The 22,903-nt window shown below is 34.5% G+C and overlaps 4 protein-coding genes across 5 annotated transcripts; 3 read left to right on the forward strand and 1 right to left on the reverse strand.

Moving 5' to 3' along the window:
• The first annotated feature begins 516 nt into the window (after nucleotides 1-516).
• LOC145053127 (uncharacterized) lies at nucleotides 517-5,684 on the forward strand. Of its 2 annotated transcripts, none has more exons than XM_079001164.1 (4): nucleotides 517-621; nucleotides 827-1,003; nucleotides 3,790-4,851; nucleotides 5,334-5,684. In XM_079001164.1, exons 1-4 carry the CDS (start codon nucleotides 607-609, stop codon nucleotides 5,340-5,342), a joined length of 1,263 nt encoding a protein of 420 aa, XP_078857290.1. In that variant the 5' UTR covers nucleotides 517-606; the 3' UTR covers nucleotides 5,343-5,684. The 2 variants fall into 2 exon arrangements, with proteins under 2 accessions (XP_078857290.1, XP_078857337.1); XM_079001211.1 differs by having other exon boundaries at nucleotides 532-621; nucleotides 830-1,003.
• A 4,559-nt stretch (nucleotides 5,685-10,243) lies between these two features.
• On the forward strand, nucleotides 10,244-11,695 carry LOC145053337 (uncharacterized). The gene is made up of 3 exons (XM_079001401.1): nucleotides 10,244-10,495; nucleotides 10,615-10,681; nucleotides 10,797-11,695. Exons 1-3 carry the CDS (start codon nucleotides 10,433-10,435, stop codon nucleotides 11,492-11,494), a joined length of 828 nt encoding a protein of 275 aa, XP_078857527.1. The 5' UTR covers nucleotides 10,244-10,432; the 3' UTR covers nucleotides 11,495-11,695.
• A 15-nt stretch (nucleotides 11,696-11,710) lies between these two features.
• On the reverse strand, nucleotides 11,711-14,170 carry LOC145053268 (protein EDS1L-like). Its single transcript, XM_079001300.1, has 3 exons — nucleotides 13,787-14,170; nucleotides 12,811-13,602; nucleotides 11,711-12,651 (listed from the first exon to the last, which is right to left on the reverse strand). Exons 1-3 carry the CDS (start codon nucleotides 14,099-14,101, stop codon nucleotides 11,941-11,943), a joined length of 1,818 nt encoding a protein of 605 aa, XP_078857426.1. The 5' UTR covers nucleotides 14,102-14,170; the 3' UTR covers nucleotides 11,711-11,940.
• Nucleotides 14,171-16,806: 2,636 nt separating this feature from the next.
• OTP43 (Pentatricopeptide repeat (PPR) superfamily protein) lies at nucleotides 16,807-18,734 on the forward strand. The gene has a single exon (XM_079001491.1). The coding sequence runs from the start codon at nucleotides 16,993-16,995 to the stop codon at nucleotides 18,484-18,486; it is 1,494 nt and encodes a 497-aa protein (XP_078857617.1). The 5' UTR covers nucleotides 16,807-16,992; the 3' UTR covers nucleotides 18,487-18,734.
• Nucleotides 18,735-22,903: the final 4,169 nt, after the last annotated feature.

Consider the following 22,903-nt stretch of genomic DNA (forward strand, 5'->3'; position numbering starts at 1 on the left):
CAAAAATTACACTACCGAAAAAAATTTGAGAGGTATCCCAGGCTACCCCGGAATTCCCTTGGATCCGCCCCGATTATTTTTGCCATTATATCTAAAATCAGATAATATAATCAAGGTTGTAATAACTGTATCTAAATATCTTTTAATTACAAGAATTTATGGAATATAATGAAATCTTGTAAGGATTCTATAATAAATACTAATTAATAATGATACAAACTGAAAAGTCAAATCAAAATAAAATGTATCGTTATTTTATTTGGGATTCAGAAAATATTACATTTCAATATTTCATATTTATTGTTTTATAATCTTTTTCGGATACTTTCTACACAGGCGATTTAACCACGTGTCGGTTTTCCACCGTGGCAAACCTCATTTTTCTGCCACGTCATTAAAAACCATGTTTGCGGCGCCCAGAAATAGAATGTAACGGTTTCAAATAGTGGTAGAACCGGTAATTCTTAAAAGACAAGGGGTAAAACCGTCACAAGGGCAACTGAAATTGAAGTTCATAACAGACAGCTGCTTACAAAGAGACACAACAAACTCCCTAGGGTCTAAAAACCCCAAAATTTTCTCTTCGATTGTTCTAAGTTTCTAACGATGGACGCCGATGAGGTAAACCTCCGATACGCATTGTCGTTATCTTTTACACCGCCAGGATGATGGCGGAAGCCACAATCACCACTAAATAACTCGCCTGATTTTTTTTACGGGTTTTCCCTTTGAATTGAGTTGTTGATTTTGTGTTTAGAAGAGGAATCGGGGTTGATCGTCTTTAATTACATTCTGATGTTTTTGTTTTGGTGTCTGATTGTTGTAGAAGTTGACGGAATTGAAGAAGGCGTATGCGGATATGATACTTAATACAGTGAAAGAGGCAGCGGGGAGGATTATGATATCGGAGCGGAAAGCTTATCGGTTAGAATTGGAGCTCAAAGAATCCAAGGAAAACGCTCTTCAGATGCTTACGAGACTTAAACAGATGATGGATTCGAAGGTATAACGATAAAAATTTAAAATTCTGCCTTTCCGCATATGCTATGAATTGGGTTTTCCTTTTTTGTGGTTTCTTGTTTTTAGGTTAGTTGATCCGATAAAATTGTGATCTTGATGAATTCTCATCTAGGTTTTCGTGCATATTTGTGTTGCGTTTTAAAATTTTTTAGCTATGTTTTGAACTTTGAGTTGATTTCTGCGTACTAAGGGTTTAGTCAAATTGAACCCGTCTGCAATTTTAGGGTTGTCTTTTTGATTCTTAGCTCATCATCATCAAAAAGAGACGCCATGTTGATTGATTCAAATGTTGTTATTAGGAATGTGTGTTACTCTTGGTTCTTGTTGTTGCAACTTTGTGGTATGAAGTCTTTAAGCTATTTTTGTTTCTGTTGTTGCTCAAGCATTTGCCACTTCAATGCAGTTCGGTTAACACTTTGCATTCTTTTTTGGGGATTTCTATTTATGCAACAAATGATCTGAATTTACTCGTCAATTGACTTGGAGGGATTATGTTTGGTTGATTTCAACTAGGGTTGTTCGAGATCAACAATAGTTTCATTATTTTGCGTATTAAAGATTATGCATGTTTATTTAAAATCTTACTGTGTGAATGCTTTATTTGATGTCATTATGATATAGCATAGCCGCACAGGGCATCTACTAAGTTGTCTTCCTTCAAAATGTTTCTCACTATTTTGTTGTTTATCATTTGATAATGCAAGTGGGGTGTATTCCTTAGCTGGAAACACATATGGTATGTAGGGAGATACCATGAATGATTAAAAGGGAAACTATCAAATTCACTTGATTCTTACCTTGAACGTAACCTTTTCAATAGAAAAAAAAATGCTCCTTTTGGTTTGGCCTTAAGCTTGAACAACTTCTGAATATGTTCACACAAACATTTACAAATAAAATTAGCCCCTTGGGCATAGCAAAGCTGGTTCCAGGGTGGTATGCTTGCAGAATTGGTTATATATGGGCTCTTTTTTTGTAAAATTAACTCACACTGTAATTGTCAAAAGTTCCATTGTTTTCTAAATGACAAGAAATAGTTAAGCCATGTATGCACTTTAAGGATGTATTTGTCTATAACATGATGAGACATGCATACTTTTACACCAAAACTGTAACCAATGGTATTAGTTTTACATGCCAAAGAAAGTAACAACATATTACATGAGCATTAAACTTGAAATATTTGGTAGGTGGCAAGGTAGCAACTGTATTGGCATGAGATATACTTAATACTAATCACATTCTAACCATTAATAACAATTTATAGAAAGTGTGTATATCTACTAATCTATCAAAAGATAAATTGTACTAATGAGAGATAGCATTAAACGTACCCTTAATATGAAGTGCTGGATAGTGAAAGTGATATTATTTTTAATTACTTATACTTGACACTCGTTGCCTTGAAACAGAATATGGATTTGAAGGTATACTGACCAAAATTTAAAATTCTACCTTTTCCCCGTATGCGATAAGCGGAGATTTCCTTTTATTAGGGTTTGTAATCTTTAGGTTATTCGATTTGATAAACTTTTGATTTTGATGTTTCTGCATCTAGATTTTCTTGCATACTTTTGTTTCTTTTTAGAAATATTAGTCCTGTATGGAGCTTGAGTTGACATTTGCATACTAAGGGTTTAGCTAAATTGGGTCTCTCAGGAAGTTTAGGGCTGTGATTTATATTCCTAGTCATCATTATCATAGAGACATGCCTTCTTAATTGATTCGGGTGTTGTTATTTAGAATATGTTGCTCTGAGCTCTGGTTGTTGCAGCTTTGTGCTATGAAGTCTTTGAGCTATTTTTGTTTCCATTGTTGCTCAAGCGTTCGTCACTTCAATGCAATTTAATTAGAGGGTTTGCATTCTTTCTGGGTTTTTTCTAATTATGTAACAAATGATCTAAATTTACTTGTTGATTGGCATGAAGGGATCATGTTCTGTTGGATCGATGCAAGTAGGGTTGTTTGTGGTCAACAATAGCTTCACTATTTTGGTATCCTACGAGAAATCTTAAACAACATAAGTGGGTATCAAAGATAATATAGATTATTTAAAATCATGTATGTGAATGTTATCTTTGAAGTTGTTACAATATACCTTAGGGCATCGACTAAGTTATCTTCCCTTAAATTTTTTTACTAATATGTAGTTTATCATTTGATATCGCATGTGCGATGTATTCGTCTGTTAGAAACAAATGCTACTTCACTTTCCTCAAATGTGCTATATATCTGTAAAGATTAGGTAAAACAGACCAAATGTGTTATGTAGGAGATATCAAGAACGATGAAGATGGAAACTATAAACAATTAAATATCACTTGATCCTTACCTTGAATGTAAACATTCTATAAGAAATACTCCTTTTGCTTTACCTATACACTTGTGGAATGTTCACATAAACATTAACAACTCAAACTAGAATTGGAAAAAGTTCCATTGTTATCATAAAGGCAAACTACAGAATTTTTTTTGTACTTTCACCATTTTGTCGGTTTAGCCACTTAATCATTTTCTATAGTAATTAAACTATTATACTTTTTTTTTTTTATTATGTAAATAAAAACGTTACTAGGTTTTGATAAGAGGTAAAAGTACAACAAAAAAACACCAAGTACGTTGTGCTTTTCAGTATTTTAACCTTTTTTATAACTTGTTAACCCGAAAAAAATGTTTTTTTTTATTGTACGTTGAAGAACTATGTGCTCTTATTATACACTTTCATCGAGTTATTATCACAATATACAAACTAATTTGACAAAATTTCAGATTAATGAAGCGGAAATGGTATCCCAAATCCAACAGAAGAAAATTGAAGAACTAGAAGCACAAGTCCAAGAAGCTGAGGACATAGTGAAAGACCTCAGAGAAGAGTTAAGTTTCATGCATGCTGAATTAGAGAGGACCAAACCAAAAAATACAGTTAATCCTGATTCCATTCCAACTTCTGATGTTCGGAATTCTGATAAAGATGAGAGTAACAGAGGCCAGATCTTGTATAATTCTTTAATTCCTTTTTGGAAGTCTTATGTTAATGACCAAAATTTACCGGCTATAATCTTAAGAAGCAAAGGAAGGAAGTTAAACAGAAGCGGTTGTACTCATAGAATTCATGCATGTGAAGGGACCCTATATGAACAAACAAATGTCCTTAAGCCTGATTTGATTACTGAAACGGATAAAGAAAGTGAGAAATTACAAAAAGAGCTCTCCCTCGGGGATGAAAGAAAAAAGGACAGGAAAAGAGGGAGTCCAGATGGGAAAAAGAGATCTCAACCGTTGGATCAAGTCGATGAGATTGATCATGTGGCTGAGAGTTCATATTCAACCATGGCAAAGTCAGCTAAGTGTTTAAGAGAAGGTTCTGGTGATAGTATTAATACCGTTTGGGATTTGGTAAGAGTAAGCGACGTTCATAGAAGATTGAGAGAGGAACTTCTACCTATGGAATGTGAAAAGACTGAATTGCCCCCAACCTCAGAAGCTCCGGTTGATGCCCCGGAGTTGAAGGTTGTTGAGACTGACGGGGTTGGGGCTCCTATTCATACAATAAGTGGTAGAGTTATCAAGTACACGTTCCAAAGGAAGAGGAAACGTGGGACATTCAGCACCAATGGAAGTGACTTGGTCAACAACATGAAGAAGAAGAAAGAAGAGGGCGAAAATGCCCTTTTGGAGACTGAGAAAGTCATCGCAACGGAAAAGTCAACTCAAGAGGAGACTGAGAAAGTCAAGTCAATACAAGAGTCAACTCAAGGCGAGAATGAGAAAGCCATCTCAATAGAAGAGTCAACTAAAGAGGAGTCATACCTAGAAAAGGTTGCTAAACAGGTTGGTGTTATATCTACATATATAAGCATTTAGATAAACCATTATATATATTTTCTAAACTGGTTGACTTTTTAATCAGAGCAATAAACCATATTTCTTGCAAAATGTAAAAAAAGGATTTTGGAGGGAAAAATGAATCTATACATTTTCAAAATTTGTCTAAAATCACTTGTTCTTGCAAACTGTAGACCCCATTTGTTACACCAAACAAGACATGACATGATATGACAGAACAAATTGTACTAGGTTTAGCCTGCATAGGACCAATACTGCTGTCAACGAAACATAAATTGCAATTTTTGGTCCTACTGGGACAAGGTGGGACAGAGAATCTGTTGTCTGTGCAAAAGGCGTAAATGCCCTTCTCATTTTCATCATTGAAAATAGCCTACAAAGCTTGTCTAGTCCCAAAATGTGGCAAAATTTGCAAAGGTCCATATGTAAACATGATGACCTCTTTCAGTTCTGTTTTTTTTATGCAGCTTATATAAAATGGTGACAATGAATCTCTGAGTGAGAGGAAGAAGCAAATACATATATAGATACAAGATTTAACAGTTATTGGCGATTCAACTCTGGTTGGAAGGGTATCATTTAAAGACAGAATTTAGATCCTTTGAGGTCGATAACTTAAGTTTGGTTAATGTTTATTAAGTTGCAGCCATTGTTGTGTTGTTGAGTCTTTTGTTCGTTTTAGGGAATTTTGACTTAGACTGTTGTTAACTGTAAAGGTAACTTTAATGTTTAGTTTTGAATGGTGGATGATTTACATGGCATTGTTTGTTGCAACCTGTTAATCTTTATATCTAATTAATTATTATGAAGTTGGAACATGTTTGGTACATTTGGAAGGTATTCATGACAAGACAAGATAGGACATAACATATGCATTTTATCTGAGAGGTTTTAAATGTCCCCGTAAGCGATGTTAGTCATGTTATTTCATAAGTATACATGTCATAATGATTTTAGATATCATTTAAAAGAAATTTTTTAGGAGGTACCTTTGTTGTATTAAGATGTTACATTGATGCTAGTTAGAACTATGAACCAAGTTGTTGCCAGATTTTCATGTTTTCGAAACTGAAATCGAAGCTTTTGAACCAAATGCAACTAGTGAAAACAATTTCAAAAACATTAAAAAAAATCATCAAAGTTGTAATACTTAAAAAATCAATACTTGAGATTTTAGAATAAGTTGAAGAAAATTTTAGCGGGAGGATTGAGCATAGATTGTTAACTAATCGACTATTATATGGTCTTTCTACTGTCTTCGTGATTCACAAATATATAGGAGGCCTTGGGGAGGGTTCAAAATAGACTTAAATTCAAAGGGGTTATTTTAAGTATCTTTAATATAAAATGTTGATTTTGAGGTGTTTTTTCATTAGAAGATTGACAATGAGAGTTCTCAATTCTATTATGTTTTCGTAGGATGTTTGAATTGATATTTATTCTTTTAGAACATGTTTCCTAGATTTTTTTTTCCACTTTCAGTTGATGGAGGTTGTGTGGTGAGTCATCAGTTTTAGGGCCGGCCTCAGGGAGTTCAAGGTGTGCTGCCGCACAGGCCCCGGAAAAAATAGGGTTCAAATTTAAAAGAAATTAACTGGTTAATATATTATATGTATAATTTTATTCAAAGATTTTAATGAAAATTAAGTAGTTCAGCTGGTCTACGGAGTGTTTTTGTTACCAACAGATACGTGTTCGATTCATGTCAACTTCATTTTTATTAAGTGATCACTTTTTAGGCTAAACTGCCATCTCCATTACCCCCGCTTTCGATTTTTTAGGCGTACATCTTCTTGATCACTTTTTTGCAAGTTACATTTTAGCCCCTAATTTATGCTTCATGATTTATAATCTTCCCTTCTTCCAACTCTTATTTATATTCACAATCTATCCATTCCAAATCTTTTTATTAAATAAGTTTCACAACTCTTATTTATATTCACAATCTATCCATTCCAAATCTTTTGATTAAATAAGTTTCACAAGTTACATACTTTGCCACTCAAATTTTTATAAATTTTTATTTTTCTTTATTGACTCAATTTTAAATTTTATTCAAAGATGTTAATGAAAATTTGGGGTCCTTTTTTTTTGTTTTTCATACAGGGCATTCAAAATGAATGGACCGGCCCTGATCAGTTTGATCATGGTGCTTGGGGTTGGAATTGGCGATGTGGATAAAGACAATGAATGGGTTTGGGAGTTAGATGATTTTGGAGCTTATTTGATATATTCGACTAGATAAATGATTTATGTTCTTAGGTTGGAGACTGGATGGACCCATTGGAACAATCTAGTTCCATAAAACTTACTCCTATTGGTTGAAGCCCAAAGGGTTAATCTTCACCGATTAACAACTACGGCCAATTTAATTGACAAAATGGTTTATGTTGATTTAATTTTATGTGGCGAACACGAGAAGATAAAAAATCAATTTGTAGTGTGCAAATGTGTGTTTAATCTAGTTATTACGAATTGAAATTTATAGCAATAACTAATTTATAGTATTTGATAAGAATCTATCATGAATCAAAATGGTTATTCTTGTTAAAAAATAAACTACTTTAATTATTAAATAAAATAAGGAATTATCTAATTATCTTTAAATTGAAATAATCTTAGAGAATTAGTTGCATGTTCGTGAATTAATTTAGATTGGTGGGAGTGGCTGCGACCTCTACCGTACTTCCGATGCCACGTAAGCTGGAACACCGACCATTGACTGCGGTTAGGGTGCGGCTAGGGCCACACTTCAGCAGTAGAAGGACGCATTTGTTGGTTGGCCGGCTGTTTTTTTTTACTGTTTGGAACAGTAATAAAATTCAAAATTAATTTTTTTACCAACTCTATAAATATATAACATTTTTAACTAAACTAACTCATAAACACTTCATATTTTACTATCTTTTTGTTTCCAAAACCTTTGAAAATATCATCCTCCAAAAAGCGTACCAACCAAAAAACATCCACTAGAAACACCACAACCCCAAGACCTTCATACGATCAATCGATTTATTTGCCCTCTTTTTACCACTATGGCGTATGTTTCCCTATTATCCACAACATATCTCACAACCACAAACGACCTACACAATCACTTCCACAAACACAAGTACAACTCGACCTAAATTTTGATCCTTTTGATTTTGTTACTCAACCTGAATTTGTTCCACGAACACCTATTTCTGTATCTGAACCCGAATTTGTTCAAGAAACTCAACCTGTCCGACCACAAAAGAAAAGAAGAGAGAAGGCTGATGTTAAAATGTGGGAACCCCAATAAGTGTTAGCATTGGCACAATCATGGATTGACGTTTCAGAAGATCCGATAACGGGAGCGGGCCAAAAACATGATCGTTTTTGGATGCGCGTTAGAACTAGGTTTCACAAAGGAATGAACCTACCACCATATCGTTCTAAAGATCAAGTGTACTCGAAATGGGGGAAAATGGACAAATAAATCATGTTGTTTAATGATTTGTATAACAACATGAAACGACAATGGAAAAGTGGCCAAAGTGATGATGTGATTGTGGTTTCAACCTCAACGATGATGAGTCTATTCAAGTGTCACCCCCTCCCCCAGACCGATGGGAAGGGACAAAACAAAAAGAAAAAGCAAGGGAAAAACATCGTAGTTGGATGCCTTGAAAGAAATGGGCGACAATGTGCAAGACAAAAAGATAGAATAAATAAAATTTTCCAACTTGCTTCGGACAGAGAGACTTGGAAACAAAGGAACAACGATATGAGAGTGCTAGCAATGGACACATCAAAAGTTATCGGGGATGAACTTCAAAGTTCTTTTTGCGATGAAGGAGGACGTCAAAAAATGTTACGCAAATCGTTTTTAATTTTCAGTTTTTTTCCAAGTTTTTAATTGTTTGAGGTGAGTTTTTTTTTTTTTTGAGTTATGCAATATACTGATATTTTTATTTTTAATTAATGAAATGTATTTTTTTAAAATAAAGTTTTTTTTTTCATTAAAAAAAGCTCAAATATGACACCACTCCTTACGTGTGACAACAAACCACACTTTTTTTTTAATAAAAACACAGTGTGGCAAAACGAGAGAATGACCAGGGGCGGACCTAGGGGTGGTCCACGGTGGCACCGACAACCCTAACTTTTCCAGGCGTAGTGGAAAATTTTTCGAAAATTTTATTTTTTCTGCTACTGTGCAACCCTCGCTGTAAAATCTTGCGTCCGCTCCTGAGAATGACACCACTCTTTCTGACCTTAGTTGCATTCATTGGTAGTTTTAATGTGATACATGAGTCTAACTGCAAGTTGATTTGGATATTTTAAAAATAATATTCAAATTTTAATCAAAATATAAATAAAACTACATTTTTATTTATACTATAATTTTAATAAGAACTATTAATAATATAAATATATTAAATAAAAAATATCAATTATAATTAATATAATTATTAAAAAATATAAAGTAATTCTTATATATATATATATATATATATATATATATATATATATATATATATATATATATATATATATATATATATATATGTTAAAGGAGAACATTTTTTAGGAATAGTAAACTTATGTGGCTTTTGGCAAGAATGGTCCTCTGTTTATGTGTTTGTGTTCAAATCCATGTTTAAGTCATTTTATGTTAGTACCAATATTTTGTGCGGACACGTGTTGGGAATAGTTCCGGTTTCCGGTCATTTTGTGTTCAAATCCGTCTTAAGATGCAATTTTTGTTTTTAAAAAAAATATATATATAAAAAAACAAACTTTTTACATCATATAGTGAAAATGAATATGTAAAAAATAGGAATTTAATTTTTTTTAAAAGTCATTCTTAAAATGTAAAGTTATTTTGTTTATTTTTCAATTTTGCTGAAAGATCTATCGCATCTGACCCCCGCAACGCGAGAGTTCCCCACCTAGTTGATTTATTATGGGAGACCATTTTTGAAAGAATATTTTATTGTACTTACGATGATGGGCTATAATTAGAAGATAATTGACATTATATTGGTCATATAATACTATTGTACAATAATAGAAATGTCAGTTTAATTCTTAGTACAAATAAGTTAATAATCATTTTAAAAGCTTTTAAATAGTTTATAAAATAAATTAATGAAAAAGACAACATGAACCAACCATGTACAACAATGTAACCTAATTGTATGCATTTAGTTACACAAATTTGGCCGGCGGATATTTTGGATTAAAGGCATCCTTTTAACTTATCGAAACGACAACGTCTAGCTTTTATGTGACAACCAATAGTTTTCTTTCACGTTGAGGGCAAGTCCAGAAAATTAGTAACAATGAGAAGGGCATAACTGTAAAAACGGCAATTATAGTATTATTATTTATTCAGCTCCAGATGTTTCCGTGAACAGTGAAAGAGGGGCGAACGAGGCAAAGCAGTTTCCGTTATCTATCCACGTAAAAACGCAATTTACTTGTTCATAAATATCTAAAGCTCTTTTTATACATATCTTGATTTCGGAGATATTTTGCTTACGCTTTGGATAGTATAGATTTGTCTATCTTTAGGTTTTCCTTGACATAATTTTCAGCCATGGGTTACGATTCGATCCCGATTGCAGCATCAAACGCCAAGGAATTTGGCAAGAAAAAGAGGGTAAATTTATGTGGATCTTGTCGTTTTCGTTGATTATTTTTATAGATTGGAGGATAGTCTTGAAAAGTGTTTTTTGCATATTCGTTTGAGTAATTGTGAATTTTTGTTCGGGTTTGAAGGTGAATAGAACAGCCAAATTGAAGCAGAGCAAACTTGATGTTCGTCGTGAACAGTGGCTTTCCCAAGGTGATTCAACTCTCTTCCTATAGTATATACCATTTGCATAGATTGGAATTGTTTGGTTTTCATTATTTAGGTTACACTTATTCTTTAATAACCAATTCGCTGAACTGTTTTACAGTGAAGAACAAAGGATGCAAGGAAGAAACCAACGGTGTTAGTGGTGTGAAAATGCCTGCTGAACGGAATGATACTAATCCCAGTGGTGAAGAGAATGAGGGTTTGAGGAATCTTTGCAGTGATTCCGAGTCACCATTTAACAGTCCGATGAGCAGTGTTTTCGGGAGTAACAGATCACCTTCTCATTTTACCAGCAATAGCAGCAGCAGTAGTAGTAGCAGTGGAGGTTGTTGTTCAGAAAGCATGAATGAAGAAGATGAGTGCTTGGATGACTGGGAAGCCATTGCCGATGCTTTAGCAGCTGATGAAATTAAAAATAATAATCTTGAATCCCCTGAGCCAGATTCTGTGACAGCAACCATGGAGGCAAGTCAAGATGATTGCTGTGCTCGAGCTTGGAGAGCAGATGATGTTTTTCGACCTCAGAGTCTGCCAAACTTACTAAAACAAAACAGCTTTCCATGTTTCAAGAATGTTTGTTCACCATCAACTTGTCCGATATGCTGTGAAGATCTGGATTTGACAGATACAAGTTTTCTTCCTTGTCCATGTGGCTACAGGCTCTGTCTTTTCTGCCACAAGAGAATTCTTGAAGATGATGGTCGTTGTCCAGGCTGCAGGAAACAGTATGACCACCATGGCCCGGGTAATCTATCTTCAAAAATGGGCCGTTCTTACAGCATGATCCCTAGGCGTTAGAAAAGTATGTATGATGACCTCTTTTTTCACATCTTTCTTGTCTCTTTACTGTTAGAAACTGCTGTTAATAGTTATGCAGTTCTCTTATCGGTTGAACCATTTTTATAGCAATATGATTCTATAGAGGACTAGTTGGTATGGATACTGAATACAAACATTTTGATTGAAATTTATAGAGGGCATCTTTAAACCTTATTCAATTGATCATTAGCAGTATAATAAGGAATCTTGAAGCTTTCCATGTTATTTATGTATGCATTATGTAATATGTATGAATAAATACATATATTACAATGTGGATGAATGTATTTATTGGAACCGAAAGAGACACATGACAAATGACATAGACACCATTACAGGGTAGGGGTAGGGTACACAAGATAGCTATTAGTTGCTTATTGTAGATGGAAGTGGTCTTCTTTCTTTATAAAACTTGTTTGTTTTGACTATGTGGAATTCTGGAAGTGAAATTTCAGGCAAGATTCTGATCTATGCTTCTCAGGGAGCGTTTTCCACCATTTAACAAAAGTAGATTTTTCCAGGAACACATCCTTGTTCAGTTCTTCTTTCTGAACCCATTCTTTGACTTGTTTCTCCATAGCAACAATTTGGTCCTTTATCTCTTCAAACGGTTTCCTTTTCATCTCCTCTACTTTTACCCAAAAAATGGTCTCTGAGCTCGACCCTTCATTCAACTTCTTTTCATGCTCCCACCATCTTTGAGTGTACTTATAACGCTTTGGTCTACCCCCATCTCTTAAATAAGTCCCAGTGTCTTCATCCTTTGAGTGCCTATAGTAATTAGCTATGTCTAATGGCTCCACCAGTCTCCTGAACTCGGTCCCTAACTTGATCCACTCTTCCTCACTCTCAAATCCATCCGGGAGTTCATAACGTTTCAACATTTCCACAATCTCATCCCATATACCTGCTAGTTCTAGCCTTGTTACATTTGCATTGAAGTCATCATTACCCTTTTGAATCTTGAAAGCATCATAATAACCAATCTTTCGGTCTTCACTCGTTTTTTGGTAGTCAGCTATTACCTTGAGGGTTTTCCTGATCTGGGGTTTCTTTGAATCAATTGTATTTTGGTTTTGTAGCTTTTGCTTTTCAAACGCTTGTGCTGCTTGAAGACATAGCCTTGCCCTTGTGCTCTGAAGATAAAGATTATAACTTGTAAGTTGTAAAGTTAGGGCGACATATATCAATGTACTTGCATTCATTTGTGTATTATAGCATCATACTTAAGTATGTTGCATTCAACCCTAAAAATTACATCTTTATATAAAGCATTATACTTCACCAATACTCACCAGACCAAGGTCCTTTAAAGCTGCGTTTATGGTAGCTGTGTCAGTGTCACCGGAACCATTATCATTGGAAGACATTGGAATCTCCATATCATCATCAAGGTACACAACATCTTGCATCCCTAATAAGCTCTCTTCCAATTCATCATTATAATCCATGTTTAAGCTTCTACTTACTGCATCCGTAACTTCCGCTTCACTGCCAGGCTGGCAACAATAAAACAGAATCTGAAGAACTGCATTCGGATTCGACACACAAATCAATTTCCCATTCCCGCTACAAAAAACATACGTTCCGGAAGGTCTGTAAGGACTAAGCTCAACAAAACTCGAGATCACTTCAAGTAACGAGTTTGTACTTCCCATGAGATTACAAGCAGCATGACTCGCAACAGATGATGAATTCTTCAAAACCGTTTTGTAAAAAGTCAAAGCTTCTTGTGACCCTGAAGGTGACTGTTTCCGGAAGTTTCTGGATTTGGGATTGAAGAAATCGAGAATGTGACCGAATTCGTTTTTGAGGGAGGAGAACGGGGCAAGTGTTATCCTAGGAACAATGTCGTACCTCCCGACAAAATGGAGGAAGAAACGCGCCCAATTTTCTCGGTTTAAGGCGTGTGTGAATATCCGGTCACCTACGAGAGGTGACCCGAAAGTTAAACATTTACAGGGCGGCCGACCGTTGGATCGCGTGTATTCCTCAAGGTACCAAACCGCCGCCAGGATGGCCACCGGACCGCCAGACGAATGTCCAGTGAAGATTATGGGTTTATCTTTCTTCACCGCTCTCTCTACCTGCACAAAAATAATGATTTTGGTATAAGAGACAGAAACAGAATAGAACAGAACAGAACAGAACAGAACAAGTTGTACTGACTGTTAATTTTTTGTCTGATAAAAAAGTGGAACAAGGTACATTTTTGTGTAAAAGACGTAGATGCCCTTGTTATTACGGGAAGAGAGAAATGAAGAGGATTACCTCGGACTTGAAAGATGGTGTTTGAAAGAGGGATTGGAATCTTTGGAAGAATCCTTGATTGATCTTGGCAAGTTCATTGTTTCCAATGCTTTTTAGTGATGGAAAGTGTGAAAGATCGATCTTGGTTTCGCCAAACGGGTCCCGGCTGTAAAAATCTTGAACGGACCATGATCCGGTGAAGGCGAAAATGGTTTCATCGGGACCGGATTCCTTGATATAGCAGCCGTTGGATTTGTGTGATTTGATTGATAAAGAAGAAGCTTTTATGATCACTGATTCGCTGATCCCTGATTTCTCCCCTATACTTTCTCTCATCGTCTTCTTTCTGTCTGTGTGTGTGTGTGTTTGCAAAAGAGAAGACTTGGTCTATTAGAAGTCTTTAAAAAGTGTCATTAAAGGACATGGGCATCTATGTAATTTAACCAGATCTTGACTTTAGTAAGCGAGTGGGAATATGATATAAACATTAACAGCCACAGGCACTCCTGTTGAGAAGTTTGGTGATGGGTATCTTTGTCATTTGGCACAGGTTCTTGTTGGCAAGACTATTGACTTAGGAATATGAATGGTGGCCTAGCTAGTGGGACCAGTTTATAGTATATTAGTATATGAGAGCTGTGGTGGGGTATTTTGGTCGTTTGGCGAGGACTGTTATACCCCTAAGTTGTGCATCATATTCATCACTGTGATATTGTTGATATGTTGGTATGAAGGGGCAAATATGAGAATTTGAAGGTGTTTTCCGTATTTCTTCCTATAACTTTTTGCGACTGTGGAATGATTCGTTGACTTGGGGTGTTTCCTTGCCACTCCCAAACCCAGAGAAGAAGCTACGACGAAATGAGAAAGTCTATAGTTCGTCTCTTTACGTATCCCTAAACATGCAATGGAATTATACTTTTCTCATTGTTTTATGTATATCTTTAATGGTTTATAACCCGTGGTTCCCACGGTGATAAAATTAATTAAATTTCATCGTAAAAAAATCAAAATTATTAATCAATCATTTTAAATAAATTGTTAATTAAGAGATAACTTTTTAGTTATATAAAATTATAATAGTTGATTTAAATAAATACGTGACCTTATAATTTGTATTAATGTTATTTTAATTTTAATTAAAATTTTATTAATTTAATGTAATTAAAATGAAAAATTTTAAAATTTGAAATGGAAAATCAATGGTTGACAAGTAACATGACATTAATTATATAGCCTAATAGGGTGACACATGACAAAAGGAGAATAAACCTATTTTTTTATTAGAATAAGAAGATTATCAATTTATATTTATATAACTATCTTATGTATTAATCTCTCGCCAAATTTTGTATTAGAGTAAATTATACAATTTGTCCTTTGTGCAAGTGTCAAATTACGTGTTTAGTCTTTATTTTCAAAAATTAACTCGGACCATCCCTTTAATGTTTTTTCTCATTTGGACCGTTCCCGACAGACATAAAATGATTAAATTATCCTTTCCATTTCTTTTTGATTTATTTTTTAATTTCTTAGTATTAATAATTTAAAACAAAAACAAAAATGAGGCCCACCACCACAAATCCACTACCTTAGCCCCACCCACACATTTAATCTCCACCAATTCGTCTTTTATGATGCTGAGCTACAGAGAGAAGGAAGAACATCGCACGAGATACCAAGAGGGAAGGCCACCATTGGAGTTACTAAGAGAGAAAGAGAAAAGAATATCGCCAACGTCGACCATCTGTACACTGCCGTCTTCGAGCCATCTCCGTAAGAACATCACTGGATTTCCCAATTTGTAGATGAAGAGATAGATAAACAAATAAATATATAATTAATTAAATATAACTTACAAATAAAGATAAATCAAAATGAAATAGATAAGGGCCGTTTTTTTATGTCTGGCTAGCGACATTAGGGATGAAGCATGGACAATTTAAATAAACGAGGGATTGTTCGAGTTAATTTTTGAAAATAATGACAAAAACATTCTGACACTTACGCTGGGACGACTTGTGTAATTTACTCTTTGTATATTTTAATTAACTAGTTGATGGTTGCATAAATTGTTAAGGTTGAGTTTGACATGTCATATCTATTTTTTTTTGTTATGTTTGACATGTCAAAAAATAACTCGTAAGCTAGCTTTTAAAAAACTATTTTGAGTAGCTTTTCAAGAGCTTTTTAGAAATTTTACAAATATACCTTTAATTAATTACTACTATTTTGTTTCAAAACAATTCCATTTGTTTTTTGCTTTTTGTGTACGACTATTTTTGGTCTAAAAACAAACATAGTGTTTTAAATTGATACATAATTTATAATAATATTTGAATATTAACACCGTACTTGCTCCTGTATTTCACTTATTGTACTGTAGTAAAAACATTTTGTGATTTGAAAGATATAATAATACTAGAGGTATTTGTATAATTCAAGAAAAAATAATTCTTATTAAAATTGTATAGGATGAATAAGTAACTTGTCAACTCTTAGAAACCGGAAATCGGGATCAAAGCTTTTTATGATATTTATTTGATCCTGTAATTTCACTCAAGTTTGTCCATGTGTCATCCAATTCACGCAAGGTGAATGAACCTAAATTAACTTCCCCTCTTAACCGCACAAAAGTGGGCGGATGAAAAATGCATCTATTTTGCTTTCATTTCTTTTCCATTTCTTAAAAAAATTCAAAACACATGTTACCTGTACGATTTACTTTCCTTGTATTCCATTCCACTTTTTAAATTAACTTCTGAGTCCAACTTAAGAAGAGAAGAGAAAAAAAAATGAAGACAACCGGGAATAACTTTTTGTATCTTGTTATGAGATTAGTTTTCTGAAAGAATTGGAGATAAGAAAAAAGAAATGATCTTCTATGCTAATTTTCCTCCCAAATTATGTATATATATTTTTGAAAGAAAATTGGCTTAAGGATCTGTCTTTTCCTGATCTTCATTTCCAACTAGAAATAACCAATGTATAATTTTTTTCCTTCCTTTTTCTTTTCTAACACATTTTCCTTCCTTTTTTTTTCCTTGACTTTAACTCGAGAATGTGGAAAGAAAACTGCATTTTGCATCCTAGCCCACATGCAAAGTTTTGCATCAGACTAAGGTAATTTTTTGCAATTTCGTTATACGTGAGGGTGTTTTTTTGCTACCGTACAGATACTCCAAGAGAAATAAGGAGGCGACTGAGATGGTGGTCGGTCGGAGACAATGATCGGAAATGTTAGCAGGCTTCACACGATAAATCGCTCCTCTGTAGTATGTTCCTTAAAATTCAAATCGTCGTTTCACAACCTGACCACCACCACGCCTCCTTCACCGCCGCCGCTGGAAGAAGATGATGCCGCCGGCCTTTGCAACCTCATCCTAAAGTTAGACCTACAAACCCTAAGTCAAAATCTTGAAACCAACTCTGTCTGCTGGACACCGGACCTGGTAAACAAAATCCTGAAACGCCTCTGGAACCATGGCCCCAAAGCACTTGAATTCTTCAGGCTCCTCGAACGCCATCCCATCTACACCCACTCCACTACCTCATTTGACCACGCCATCGACATTGCCGCCCGATTACGCGACTACAAGACCGTCTGGACGCTCGTCGCCCTTATGCGGAAACGAAGGCTCGGTCCGAACCCGAAAACATTCGCGATCATAACCGAGCGGTTCGTATCCGCTGGAAAACCCGACAAAGCCGTAAGAGTTTTCTTGTCGATGCACGAACATGGCTGCCAACAAGACTTGAATAGCTTCAATACATTTCTTGATGTATTATGCAAGTCTAAACGAGCTGAAATGGCCTATAACCTGTTTAAGGTTTTAAAGAGAAGATTCAAAGCAGATACAATCAGTTACAACATCATTGCGAATGGTTTTTGTTTGATTAAGCGAACGCCTAGAGCATTGGAGGTGTTGAGGGAGATGGTGGAGAGTGGTCTTGAGCCAACTCTCAAGACGTATAACATAATCCTTAATGGGTATTTCAAGGCAGGTCAGATTAAAGAAGCCTGGCAGTTCTTCTTGGAGATGAAACGGCGAAAATGTGTGATGGATGTTGTTACCTACACAACAATGGTTCACGGTTTTGGAGTTTCAGGTGAGATCCAAAAGGCACGCCAGGTGTTTGATGAAATGCTTGAAACAGGGATTCTTCCCTCTGTTGCCACTTACACCGCATTCATTCAAGTTCTCTGCAAGAAAGACACTGTGGAAAACGCCATTGTAGTGTTTGAAGAGATGTTAAAGAAGGGCTATACACCTAATTCAACAACTTACAGTGTACTCATCAGAGGATTATGTCATGTTGGAAAGATGGACAAGGCAATGGAGTATCTGGACAGAATGAAACAAGATGAATGTGAACCAAATGTTCAGATTTTCAATGTGATCATTAGGTATTATTGTGATGAAGGTGAAATCGAAAAGAGTTTGGAAGTTTTTGAGAGAATGGGTAGTGGTGAATGTTTGCCTAATTTGGATACATACAATATTTTGATTAGTGCAATGTTTGTGAGGAAGAGATCAGATGATTTAATGGTGGCAGGGAAACTGTTGATAGAAATGGTGGACAGAGGTTTTGTTCCTAGAAAATTTACCTTCAATCGAATCTTGAATGGGCTTTTGCTTACTGGAAATCAAGATTTTGCTCAAGAGATACTTAGAGCACAGAGTAAATGTGGTCGTCTCCCTCGTCATTTCAGATTATGATAACAAGTTTTTTGTGTATCAAGAAAAAAATAAGTCAATTTTCCTTTTTTTTTTTTATTCAATTAAATTTGGAAAAATGCAAAATAGGAAAAAAGCTATCTTGTTACATCAATGAATTAACAAACAAATATATATATCATACAAACATGATCCATTCTAACAAATAAAACATGTGCCTTGAATCTTGATGGATCAATGACTAATTATTTATGAGTCGTTTTGTGGTATTTGTCTTTAATCCAATGAAATCCAAGCGTTGTTCCATTTTTAACCTTCTTCATCCCCGTTGTTGCTACTGTTTTTGACTTATCAAACCCTTCTCCTACCTTACTCTTAATGCTGTTGCCACTTCCATGGTTGCTCTTGCTTCCTGGATAACCATTGTAGTATTCTGGTTCTGGGTCCCACTGGTCTGCCCATGAGTTATAGCTGTTGTCTAGTGCCATTTTCTTTGCTTGATCTTTACAATCAAATCTTTGTATACCAATCCTTAATTTCGTGAGAAGAAGCCGAATTAAGACGAACAAATAGAAGTAATGTTGAATTAATGGAGATTAATGTAGATTGTTGGTGTTTATATAGAGAGAGATTGGTTTGGAGGGTATAAATGTAATTTGAATGATGAATTTCAACTTTGGGTGCTGTATTTTTCTTTATTGTTTGTTTTGTTTGTTGGATGACTGGTATTTGAGGTCAAACATGATGACCTTTTTAAATTGACTATATTTTCCTTGGTCTCTTCTGCTTCTCTGGAAGTGCTTAAGAAACAGCATCTATGTAATTCATCATACGCTTCTAGTAATGCGCCTGACATATCAACGATGACAACTGCATTTAGAAAAAAATAAAATTTAAATAAACTATGTAATTTAATGCTTAATTATTACTCCTTATTGATAATTTTGAACAGAAATAAATAAATAAATGAACTTTATGATATTTAAATTTCTGTCCCATATTAAAAGATATAGAATCATTTATAGAAGGATATAACATTTTTTTTATCAATAATTAACAAGAAATATTCAATAATGTTTTGATGCGTGATTAAAGTGGATCATTATTTGAATAAATCGAATTAGACAATTGACATCAAACTATTTCGATTGGTTTTAAGCAACACTGAAGTAATATTTCGGGTTTTATATTGGTTTTTGTTGATAACATAAGAACTGAATAACCTAAAAAAACTCGAACAACAATTTATTTATATCTTTGTTTTTATTATATATCTTTAATTATTTGTTAATTTAACACGTTTTTTTAAATATATTAGAAAGTTTCATCCATTATAAACCTTAATATGTATTTCTTCATAAAATTCTTTTATTTGTTAATTATTGAATTATATGCATGAGCATGTGGGCATAAGCGTAAGCAGAAAAAAAAAATCAGGGTTGCATAATTTTTTTAAGGGCTACACTACTAAAAAAATTTATTTTTTCACTGACAGTTTTTGTCACAAAATCCGTCACTAAAATAGTTACACTGAGATATTTACATTAAGACCCTATCTGATAGACATATCACATATTTCCAAGTCCAAATAGAACTTTTTTGCTGAATAGGTAGAAAAACTGTTTGATTTCACAAAAAAAGTCTTTTCCAGTAAGATATATCTTTCCCATAAAGTCTCAAAACCATATCTTTCTGGCTGAATGGGTCGAAAAGACAATTGTGTCACAAACCTCGTCTTTTTCTTTCTTTTCTTTGAGAATAGACTTTAGGAAGACCATTTCATATATATATAGTTTCAATCAGAACAATAGGGTAATATTGATCATTTTTAATCATTCAGTAGAGTCAGTCAGTTGTACAATCAAACAATTTAGTTTCTTTTCCGGTCAATAAGCTTTCCCAGACTGCAACTATCAAACCGGATCTAAATTTACACTAATTAGGGCTTTTTGTGACGGATTTCCGATGGATTCATGATAAATTTCCAATGGATTTGTAACATATTTTGACAAATTTATACTAAATTTTGCAATCGACGATAAAATTTAAAGGGTCGCGTGTGCCACTCCTGGACACCAAGTAGGTCCGCCCCTAGTCGTAACCATGTGTATGTCTGTTTAATTGTGGTTGTTGGGGTGGATGAAGTAAGGATGATAGTGGGTTGGCGAGTGGGTGGTTATAAGTTTGAATGGGTTGGTGCTCGGTGAGTTTGGGTTTGGGTGGGTAGGGTAGGGATGATGATGGGTAAGTGGGTAAGATAAGATGGGTATTCTATGTGTGGGGGAGTAGGCACGTGGGTATGGGTGTGTTAGTTGGTGTCATGGTGTGTGTGGAGGTAGGGTTGGGTGGGTGATACGATGCGAGAGAGATGATGATAATGTGTTTATATTTGATAAGTTGTAGCTAAAATTAACATAATTTGAGAGTGTATTTTTATCTTTATAATAAAAAGATAAGGAATGTCGAATAATGAACAATTCCTTGAAGCGCATAACTAAATGGAATCTAGCAAATTTCCATTTCTTTGATTTTGTCAAACAAAAACAACTTTTATTGGAATTTACATTCAAATTCATCCAACTTTCTTCAAAATTAGTGAACCAAATATGCCCTACGGTAGAGGGAGTCCCCCTTCAACCTGCCAATCCACTTGATAACTATACATGACATCATTTTTTATTTATCCTCTTAATTTCATCTATCAAACCGACAATAAAAATAATCCATTTTTCTCAAATCACTCACAATGTTCAAGTTTTGATGCATATGGTGCAAGCTTAAAGAGAAAGAGACGACCGGGTTGAAGGTGTTGGTGATTTTTTCCCACTCGGTGCATCCTAAACGATGAATGAGAACTATAGCCACCAGTTGTCCTTCCATTCCAAACTAGACACTTTCTTACCACACGTTAAAATTGCTACATTTCGTATATAATTTTATTTTGCAGCAAAATTTCAATACAAGACTACAAGAGTAAGAGACCTACCCATGCAATAAACTGAGATACCGAATTCACTGGAAAATAAAAAGTAAAAAAAAAAAAAAAAACTAAAAATTATCTTGTTACATCAATGAATTAACGAACAAATATAACATAACCATCAACAAACTTAAAAAGATAATTATGAACAAAACCCTACGTACCAAGATCCTCAAATATCATACAAACATGAACAATACCAACAAATATGCACCTTAATGGATCGATCACTATTTATTTATGAGTGGTTTTGTGGCACTTTTCTTTAATCCAATGAAATCCAAGAGTTGTTCCTTTTTTAACCTTCTTCATCCCCGTTACTGCTGCTGCTTTTGACTTATCAAACCCTTCTCCTACCTTACTCTTAATGCCATCACCACTACCATGGTTGCTCTTGCTTCCTGGATAACCATTGTAGTACTCTGGCTCTGTATCCCACTGATCTGCCCACGAGTTATACCTGTTGTCTAGTGCCATTTTCTTGATTTTTTTGATCAAATATTTGTATACCGATCCTCAGTTTCTTTCAAAGACGCCCAATTTGATGAACAATGAGAAGTAATGTTGATTAGAGAATTGTGAAGGTACTTATTGCTTGAGGTTGAACTAATGGAGATTAATGTAGATTGTTGGTGTTTATATAGAGAGATGATGGTTTGGAGGGTATATATGTAATTTGAACGATGAATTTCAACTTTAGGTGGCTATTTATTTATATTCTAGATTTCTATGGTTTACGTGTGGATGGCTCGTGTTTGAAGTCAAAAATTTTGACCTTTGAAAATGACGGTATTGCCCTTTCTCCGTTTCGTTTAACTACTTTTTTAAGCATGCCACGTTTTGCTTTATTTTTTTATTTTTTTATTTATATATAATTAGACATTAGTAGACAATTGATCAACTGGATGAAGGGCTTACGCATTTTCCTTATTATTAAATTAGATGGTGAAGTTGGTTTATAGATTAGTATAAATACTGCTATTTTGTTTATTTTATAGAGAAAATTACAACAAATAGCAAAAAAAAAAAAAAACTAATTACCTTGCAAATTTAACCAAAAAAAAAAAAAACAACAATTACAAAAATAGTCACTGATTTCACAGATGGAAATGATCCATCTGCAAATTCGCAGATGGATCATTTCCATCTGCGAATTTACCATTCCATCTGCGAAGGTACAAATGCCTAAAACACAGATGTGCTTTAGGCACTTATACCTTCGCAGATGGACCAGTCCATCTGCAATTTCCCTTATTTTTTTTTTTTTTTGGGGGGGGGGGGGCAAATATCATATTAGCCCATCGAACTTTTCGTGTTCATTTTAAAAAGGTCATCCAATTTTTTTTTTTGTACATTAAGGGAATAAACTATCGTTTGACCTGTTAAAAAAGTCACATGACCCACTATAACAGGTTTTAATCTCAGACTGTAGCCTCATCTCCTCCAACCTCTTCCCCAGTAACTGTAACAGTAACAAGT

Source organism: Lactuca serriola, chromosome 1, assembly GCF_051521515.1.
Source record: "Lactuca serriola cultivar US96UC23 chromosome 1, Lser_US96UC23_V15, whole genome shotgun sequence".
NCBI classification, from domain to species: Eukaryota; Viridiplantae; Streptophyta; class Magnoliopsida; order Asterales; family Asteraceae; genus Lactuca; species Lactuca serriola.

Coding starts and splice junctions, on each gene's coding strand:
- LOC145053127 (XM_079001164.1), top strand. Junction 1,004..3,789: donor AACAGATGATGGATTCGAAG/GTATAACGATAA, acceptor ACAAAATTTCAG/ATTAATGAAGCGGAAATGGT.
- LOC145053337 (XM_079001401.1), top strand. CDS start 10,433: ATGGGTTACGATTCGATCCCGATTGCAGCATCAAACGCCAAGGAATTT. Junction 10,496..10,614: donor AATTTGGCAAGAAAAAGAGG/GTAAATTTATGT, acceptor TCGGGTTTGAAG/GTGAATAGAACAGCCAAATT. Junction 10,682..10,796: donor TGAACAGTGGCTTTCCCAAG/GTGATTCAACTC, acceptor ACTGTTTTACAG/TGAAGAACAAAGGATGCAAG.
- LOC145053268 (XM_079001300.1), bottom strand. CDS start 14,101: ATGAGAGAAAGTATAGGGGAGAAATCAGGGATCAGCGAATCAGTGATC. Junction 13,603..13,786: donor CACCATCTTTCAAGTCCGAG/GTAATCCTCTTC, acceptor ATTTTTGTGCAG/GTAGAGAGAGCGGTGAAGAA. Junction 12,652..12,810: donor CTTTAAAGGACCTTGGTCTG/GTGAGTATTGGT, acceptor CTTTATCTTCAG/AGCACAAGGGCAAGGCTATG.
- OTP43 (XM_079001491.1), top strand. CDS start 16,993: ATGATCGGAAATGTTAGCAGGCTTCACACGATAAATCGCTCCTCTGTA.